Raw genomic sequence first — 9,315 nt, forward strand, 5'->3', positions numbered from 1 at the left:
GCAAGGGGGTTTTGCCGAAATAGTTACAGCTTGTGCCGAGCTAATCCAGCACTGAATGCCATGTGGCATGATCTTCATTATCCATTTTTATCTTTTGGATCACTCAGGCATTAATGAAGAAGGTTGTTAATCTTATGAGGCTTTAACATTAACTTAAAAGAATGACTGACTTAAATTAAATAATTAAAATTAGCAGCCTAATTTTTGTCTCTTTCTTGATAGGATCACCTCTATCTAGCCAACCAGTTTTAATTACTGTACAACGGCAGCTACCACAAACTATTAAACCCGTCACCTACACTGTTGCAACTCCTGTGACAACATCAACATCCCAGCAGCCTGTAGTTCAGACAGTTCATGTTGTTCACCAGATACCAGCTGTGTCTGTCACAAACGTGACTGGATTAGCACCAGCAAACACTTACACTGTAGCTGGACAGGCAGTAGTCACGCAAGCTGCGATGGTAACCCAGCCCAAGGTAGAACCTCAAGAGAATGGAGATCACAAGGAAGTAAAAGGTGAGAACCTGGGGGGTTAGTTGCTGTGGGAGGTCTTTATATGGAAGGATTATTATTTGAAATTTACTTCCAGTTTGAAGTGTAGTACTTGAAATGCATCGTAATTCCTCATGCATCTTGGAGCTAGTAATTAAACAGTATGCATCTGCACTGAGTAGTGAAGTAAAACTACTTTCCTGTAGTAAAAGTAAATGAATTTTTAATGTGTTCTTGTCTTTACCAATGTTTTATCATCTGTTTTTCAGTTAAAGTGGAGCCTATACCTGCTATTAGTCATGCTACAATAGGAGCTGCTAGTCGTATCATTCAGACATCTCAGACCACCCCCTTACAGACAGTTACCATAGTGCAACAGGCACCTCTAGGTCAACACCAGCTACCAATAAAAACTGTAACACAGAACGGAACGCACATAGTACCTATCACCACTGCGATCCAAGGACAGGGCAACGCTGGTATGTATTGTGCCAAGATGTTCTGTTGCTTTGCAAAAGTGGTCGCTGCTGAATTTTTGAAATGTTCTCGTGTATTTTGTAGTTGTACTGAAAACTAAGTTGTACAGAAAATTTTGATTACGGTCTTGTATGAGTTTGTTCTCTCCCTCTTGGTAAGAACCAGCATTTCTCTTCAATGATGATTACTTGAAGAGCTATTTATTCTCTTGTAGTCATTACAGTGATGTGTTTAGTGGTGACCAACCTCTCATCATTAAACCCAGGATATAAACAAGTTTTAAAAGAAGTTCCTGTAAGACAATGCCATTAAAATGGTAACTGCTCCCCAGATGATTTGTCAAGAACCAACCAGCAAGAAGGCAGGACAGACTGGCTTTTTGAGCAGTTATCTTTTTCTTCTGTTGCTACTGAACCTGTACAAGAGCAAGGCACTAAAGTGAAGGAGAATTCTCCAAGATTTTGAGATTCTTATTCTGTCTGCATACCCTCTTTCCCCTCTCAGATTCAGTGGTCTAACTGGGTAGCAGTATTTCTATCACAATTTTAATTGTTCAGGATTTATCATAACTTAAACAGATGTATTCAGTTTTGTTTGCTCTGCAGGTGCATAGAGATTGATTCAGCAGTTTCACTTTGAGATGTTATCTGATGCTGCAGTAGCTTTTTTGTTATAGAGTATGCTTATGGAAATTGATATAAGATAGCCTAAAACTATTTCTACATGTATTTCTGCTCTAAAATCTTAATAATGGAGTAAATTATTTGTTTTGTTTCCTTTTTACTCTTTTTCCATCTCTGATGTTGGTTCTCCTACTAAAGTTCAATATTTATAGGTCAGTGTTCTGCCTCCTTCCACTTCATTTTAGTGTAAGTAAAGCAAAAGCAGTTACTGCCAGACCTGATATGCACCTTTTTTGTTCAGAATTGAGCTGAGAGTCACGTGAAACTATTTCTGAAGTATTTGTTCTACAAATGCATACTAAATACAAAACCGTTTGCTTACTTGCCCTCGTGATATTCCAGGTATTCTCTAGGATAGTTTACTAAGAACAAATATAACAACTTCTTTTTGTACATCTCACATTTCAGCTCCTGCAAAGCTGTGGTGCTCAGGAAAGGGAACTTGTGTGTGAAAAGCAGGTAGATTGATAATGTTTAGATAAAGTTTCTTGAAATGCAATGAACAAATTAATGTTAGTATTTTGTATTTGAAATTTAAATGAAACTGACATTTGAATAGTTGGTTTAATAAAGTCAGAGTTGATAGTGAGAAACAGACTCCTGTCAAGTAGAGGGAAAGAACCCTTGGATGTCTCAGAAGATCGAGGGGACTGCACTTGCCTGTTAGTGGTGACTGGTGCACTGTTTTGTCCATGTAACGACAAAGATTACAAAGATTAAGATCTGGCGTAGCACGTTTGAGCTATGTACATCTCTGTCAGTGTAGTTCAGTTGTACTCTTGAATCTAATCAGGTCATTTCCCAACCTTTCTTGTAAGGAAAAAGGCAGTGGTCTAACACTTTGGGTAAGTGCCTATCTGTCAAAAAAGAATTGATGCTTGAGTTGTCTGCATCTCCTGGTGGTGTGAGTTGCACAGGTTTTGTTTAATAACTTGTGGCTAGAGGTGAGTGTGGCGTGGTGCTGCTCTCCTTCCCAGCCAAACATTCTGCAATGATCCGTAGACATGGCCAGACCTCCTCAAAGGGGATCTTGATTTCCCTTCCCAGTTCTGTCACAAATTACTGCGTAGATTGGCTTTAAATCATTTAATATTTGTCTGTCTTTAGCTCCACATTAACAAAACTGAGATACTTTCCCTTTCTCCCACCTTTGTCTGTACCTGTATGGTTGCTGAGTGATTTAGAGCAATGTCTTTCAGATTTGTACAAAGGTTAAATGACAGGACCTGAATCTCAACTGGGATTGCTGATACCCACCATAGTACAAAGAAAAGAACTCATCATTTTGATGAAAATGCAAATTTGATTTCAGTATCATCTGTTTTGACAAGGATTAGGGTGCTGAAATTTCTATTATCTTTTTGCAGCTGCTGCAAGTCCTTTGCATATGTTAGCAACCCATGCGTCCGCATCGGCATCTCTTCCAACAAAGCGCCAGAACGGAGACCAGTCGGAACAGCAGGAACTCAAACGTATCAAAACAGAAGATGGAGAGAGCATAGTCATAGCAGTTAACGTGGACACCCCGTCTGTGGCAGTGAGCGATAAAGGCAGCCAGAACTAGAAACTTAGAGGAGTTTTCTTTTTTCTTTTTTCCTTTTTTTTTTTTAAATAAACTCCATGGTGCCAAAAGGAGACACTTAAATATAACACCTAAAATGTTGGAACATGTTCTCACGCAGTGGGGAAAGGGGCCCTGTGATCAGACTTCAACTTTCAGCACTGAAAAAAACAAAAACAAAAACAAAAACAAAAAAACAAACAACACAGGTGGCCTTAAAACTTGGTAATTTAAAGTCAAACTGCAAAACATCTTGTTCCAGAGGCTGTGACCCCCGCTCCTCCCTGCCCCCTACTGAACTGTGTACACTGAGAAATACAGTGTTGGGGAGGGCTGCAGCTTTAAAAAATCTTTATCAGATTATTTTAAGGACTGAGTATCTCAGTGTAACGGCAGCATGATAAGCGCTTAGTGTGAACTGGTTTCAAACGATTGTATATTCCTTAAAGGGAACAGAGGCAAGGAGCCATTTCCTACATCTTGGCAGCTAGCCTTTCATAATGACCTACCCGATGCAGTTGTTGGTAGATATGCAGTATTTTGTTGTTCACATGTGGAATTAGAAATTTTTGAGGTGTATTTTCATTTCTTTGCAAAATAATGGGGTCTTTGACATTTCAAATCACTCCATTTCTACTCCGGAAACTTTGGAATCACACAATACTTTTCATGTGAAATTTTGTTTGGTAAAAAACTGAATGTAGGGTTTTTTTAACCAATGGAATGATTTACTTTTGTCTGTCCTGTTAAAGTTCAGATAAAGCTACTTTATTACATCTGCAAATTTTCATATTTTAGCAGTTGCCTGATAAATTTAATCAAATTTTATTACCATGTGTAGTGATCAAATGCTTCTTCGGGCTTGCATGTAACTGATTAGAAATTACAATGTAAATGAGCCGTTAACTGACGTTAAAGAACTGCTATGAATTTGACCAGAGCTGCACTTATCTGTTTCTCTTTCTGCTACCTTTTGCTGTTTGTTACTTTGTGTTGACTTTGACTGTCCCTGGCATATTTTTCCAGTCTAAAGTAAAACAAGAGTCTCGCTTAATATTGTGTATGTTTAAGATAACAGACTGTTCTTCATTTAGAAAAGATTAAATTCTTTATCACGAGTCCTTTTAAAAAGAAAGTAAAATTATCTTGTCAGAGGTATATTCGATATTTTTAAGCTTAAGCACCCATCCGTAGAAATTAATCTGACCAGTTTCTTCGTAACACTTTTGATGTCATATACACTGACCTTTTGGGGTCTCCATTAAGAGTAGCTGTTGTGGTTTTCTAACAGTGGCTACCATATTATTATAATAAAAACAAATTTTTAAGTGTGTGTTCTGCAGTTGAACATTTTAAAATGTATTGGAAATTTCTCACTTTTAATTGTGGTAATAGATTCCACTTTACATTTCAAAATTAAATTTAAACGTAAGGCTGCTGTTCAGTCTTCAATTCACATAACGTCTTATTTCTTCATGCAGTAAGGTGAGTGAAAGCTAGATAGTTGGCTTAATTTCAATCTCATTTTTGTCACTTTCTGTAATAATGATGCATTATTTATATTTCCTTTTCCACTACAAAAGGAAAAAAATGTATTTTCTTGATGGACTGAACAGTTTGGAGTGGTTTATTTAGGCAGCTTTTGGGAACTATTTACCTAAAGACCAAATATGAGAAATCTGTACAAGTTTTGTGTTCATCCACAAAATGGAACTGTTACAATGTCTCTGCAGATAATACATATTAAAAATCTATGAAAAAAACACTCTACACAAGCTGAATTTATAACAGGCATTTAAAAAAAAAGCATAACCTGAAAAAGAAATGTTTCTGTAAAACTGCAAGATTTTCTTTAGAGGTTTTAAAAAATAAAAAAGTAAAGTTTTAACATACTTTTTTTAAGAAAAAAAAAATCCAGTACTAGTAATTTAATTTGGTGTTGAATGAATTGACTAGAATGTGGTTTATTTTCAGAAGTGAGAATCTGTTCACAACTAGGGCTAGGTGAATAATAGTGTATAAGATTTTTTAAATAAAATTAAATTTTATTCAGCAAATTAACTAAGTTGAAATTACTCAACAAGTGTGTTTGAAATATGTATGTATATTTGGTGATTAATCCAATTTATGTTGTCAGTGCCAAAGGAAACTGTATGCACCCAAACGAGCCGAGGTGATGCCTCCTGTCCGATAATGGTAGGCAAGCTGTAAATTGTAACTGCTCGGGTAGAGGGGATGTGAGAAGCCTGGGCCCTGTGCTGTAGCATGTCGTTGTTTTTGTGCTTTTTGGTGCCCGTGGAATTTGAGAGAAGAACACAGCTTTGTTCCGATGGGTGACCTCTTTGGAAAAGCTGTGCAGCGTGAGGACACTGCTTGGGTTCTCGCGTAAGCAGCGTGCTCCCCCCTGCTCTTGGTGAGACTGAAAAGTGACAGTTTGGGATAATGTCTGGTCGTCCCGACTATTGCAGACTTGTCTGTCTTGCAGGTCAGGCCTTACTAAACTGAGTAGTGGGGTGGTTCAGGCAGTGCTGTTCCCTGGTCTGTGTATGTATTTACACGCTTCCCACGACTGGCACAGTGGTGATTGCTGAATGATACCAAAGGCTGAATGGGACTTGCCGTCTCACTGCTGCTCTTGAGGTGCTGCTCCTGACCTTTCCTCAGTTGTTGTATGTGCTGATCATCCTGCGCTCCTGTAGTCGATAGCATCTTTCTTGTGCAAACGGAAAACTTTTTTCAGGTTTCTTGTACCTGGAGATTTGACCTCTTAAGATTGATGTAACCTGTCCCGTTGTTTGTGTTTTGTGGTGAGTGGTGTTATTTCTTTTTGTGCTCCATCTAGGCTGCCTGTTCAGTATTCTTTCTGTTTAAAGCTTTCATGTAATCATTGAAAATGACTGGCTATAAGGAAATAACATGTGATGTTCTAACCAGGATTTAATGACATCCTAAAATGTAACCCAGCTTAATTTTCTTTACAGCTGGGACTAATTTTCATTGCCTGTCATTGGGTTTTCCGTTATGTTTAAAAGATTCAGGAAGCTGATCTCATTTTTTTCCCCTTTCCCAGTTCTAACATGAAGACCTAGACGTGCATTTATGCCTAGCCACAGAAGTGTTTATCTCCACTGTCAGTGTGTCGTGTCTTCCTTGCCCAAGGTGTCCCTGTCCTTAACACCACTGGGGTTTTGATGCAGCTGCCTGTTGCGTTGCCCCCAGGTCCCAGCAGGGACAAATTCGGGGTTGGGAAGGAGGCAGCTCAGCACCCGGGGCAGTGGCATGTTCTTGCTTTTGGATGCTCAGTTCTGCCTTTGTGCTGGCCATGGTTACGGGAGCTGTGGAGTACCTCGGGACATGGCAAAGCAACAGAGTCCTCAGTCAGAGGGCTGTGGACGGACTGAATCAGAAAGGCTGATTCTGTGCGATCAGTGTGTTGTCTCAGTTCTGAACTGCTGCCTTGCCTTCCCTCCTACCCCCCAGTTATTCCAGCATAGGACCATGTGGTTGCGGTCCTTTCTATGCTGCTTTTCCTTCTGGTGATTTAGGTGAATACTTTAACTGTGCTAAGCCCCAGCATGCCTGCAAAAGCGCTGCTGCTTCAGAAAGCACTTCTCAGTGTGGATTGCTGCGCAGGAGACAAAACTGGGAAGACTTTGCCTTTACTTTCACAGTGGTTATAATACAGGTTCATTTTAAACTGTTGGTTTTTATAATTATGTCAAAAAGTGGAACTTCAGGTAACAGCCTGCATTCAGGTGTGTTTTGTGTCTTGATTTAATTTTCTCCAGAAGGTAAATTTTGAGTGGTTCATGGTCGTTAATGCAGGTCGTGATTTTATGTATCATGCAGTTTTAGAGTTACATGTATTATATATAATACATATGATGTATATTATATAATATATATGTATTATATACATTATATATATAATACATATGTGTGCTTATATATGCATATTAGCATTTACACCATATTGAGTGCTTCTATTAATTTGGGCGATTCTTTTCTATACACTTAACTGCATTAGCATTCTTACTAACACTCTTCCAGTTCATAAATAAGTTCATAAATGAGGCCTTAACTTATTAAGACTGGCTAGATCTGTTTATCTGTGTATCTTAAATGTGCCGATACTTTTAGAGGAAAGTGTTTAGTTGTTTGTTTTAAAAGTCTGACACAAAAATAATTGATAGAGCATCTAAAGTTGGTAGGTGCATGGGTTGATTTAACCATCAGGCTCTTCTTCATCTTTCTGCACTGCAGATGAAAACAAGCTTGCCTCCTGCCTGTGCTTCTACTTGTTTCTTTCCCAACTAATATTCAAGCCAGACTTTTTTTTTTTTTTTTCCTTTTTCATGTATCAGAGTTTGTTCTGCTAGAACCAGTGTTAGCATCTGAGGCTGATATCAGGTACGTAGGCAAGGATTTGCTTAATGGTTTGACTTCTTAAAAATGTTGGCTACAAATTAGAGTTTTAGCACCAATTGCCATAATTATTTGTAAGTCTATTTGTAGATTTAAAAAATAATAATAGATGTGTATTTCCTAGAAAGGATTTGCATTAATGTTGATTTGGTTTTTAAAGTTATGTTATTTTTGTCTGATCAGAAGTGGGAAAATGCCTAAAGTACTAGAAAGATTTACAAGAATGCTGGGTCTTGTTTTCATGTCAATACTTTCTTGAAAGTCTTGGAAATGTTGGTCAGAAATAAAAGGAGAGCCACGGGACAGCCGTAACGGATTAGAATATCTGAAAGAGCATAAACTGTTTCTTTGAGAAAAAGCATGGACTTGTGTGAAATTCCACAGGATCTCCTACAGATGAGAACATCACCATCAGTGGCTTGTTTCAACAAATAAAACCTTTGGGGAGGAAGGAAAAAAATGGCAGTAAAACTGGGGCATCTAAAGGGCTTAATAATAAGGAGATGGATTCAATAGTGTGTGACTCTAAAACAAGACAGCCTTTGTATTTAGGTCAGCAGAGGCTGCCACAGTCCTTTTGGCCTATATATACGTAGAAAATGCTGGACGCAGGACTAACTTTACTGATTTATCTTCTACTTTCTGCTTTAATTTGAATACCTAAAGGCTTGGAAATAAATACTCTGTGGCTCCTGCTGCCTGCTGGCAAATACCTGGGAATTACCACTTACATTGCAGTGGCTAATCTACTTTTCCTTTCAGCATTTAGAACTGTGACACAGGCACTATGGAAGGAGATAGGAAAAGAGGGGGAGAGGAGGTGTTTTGTTCCTTTTAAACATCAAAAATCCATTTACTTAAATAGCTGCTGGTGGTAGACGTAGATTGTTTTTCAGAAATGGTCATAATTTTAGACTTACTATGCAAAATGTGCAACTTCCTCGTGGTTGTCAGATTAGCACAGTCTGCCCCACTGGCATGTTGCCCTCTCAGTCAGCGGGCTCCTCTCCTAAAGGCACACGTCCCTAGCTAAGAGTTAAGACAGCTGTACTGAAAGAAATAAATGCCATTGGACCTCTGGACTATAATACTCATCTTAAGCTAACAATTCGTCATTTTTAAATACATTTAATCCTCTTTTGTCACATAACCTAGACTGCTGACAGTTTGCCTTGCCTGCCTTTTGCTCTTCAGCCTCATGTAGAGCTATGGTTATGCTCAGAATGTGACTGGTTGCTTATTCTGGTATTGTAAGACTTGCCTTCAGTTAAGTGCCCCCTCCATTTGAAGAAACTGAATCTTTAGCAGCCTGCCTGTGAGGACTGTGTCATTGTGTAAGGCCCAAAACATGGGTGAGTATTACTGCTGTGTATCACAGCACAAGTGAGTATGCTCCTGCCAGGCTTAGTACTGAGCTTTGCGGTGTACCTGGTCCCTTCAGCCATGTGGTGTCAACTAAACCAACGTGCTGGATACGTCATCTGCCTAACACTTAAAGTACTGTGTATTTACCAAAAAGTAACTAAAATTCTATTACATTTGATTATAGAGATCTGCTTATCCAGTACTGCATTTACTGCAGATTTTGGTTAAAGGTGCCTGCATAAAGCTGTACAGCAGCAGAAAGTGATGTAATGACGAACGGGCAGAGCAACGTGGAGCCTACAGCAGGTG

The 9,315-nt window shown here is 38.8% G+C and overlaps 1 protein-coding gene across 2 annotated transcripts in view; it reads left to right on the forward strand.

The window, feature by feature from the left end:
* Window positions 1-4,549, forward strand: part of FOXK2 (forkhead box K2) — a 47,778-nt gene extending 43,229 nt beyond the window's left edge. For both annotated transcript variants that reach the window (XM_068655255.1, XM_068655256.1), the window contains 3 exons: window positions 223-519; window positions 765-974; window positions 3,023-4,549. In XM_068655255.1, the coding sequence (XP_068511356.1) occupies window positions 223-519; window positions 765-974; window positions 3,023-3,219 (704 nt within the window). In that variant the 3' untranslated portion in view covers window positions 3,220-4,549. The remainder of the gene's footprint in view (window positions 1-222; window positions 520-764; window positions 975-3,022) is intronic.
* Window positions 4,550-9,315: the final 4,766 nt, after the last annotated feature.

The sequence above is a fragment of the Anas acuta genome, chromosome 18, assembly GCF_963932015.1.
Source record: "Anas acuta chromosome 18, bAnaAcu1.1, whole genome shotgun sequence".
In the NCBI taxonomy this organism is placed as follows: domain Eukaryota; kingdom Metazoa; phylum Chordata; class Aves; order Anseriformes; family Anatidae; genus Anas; species Anas acuta.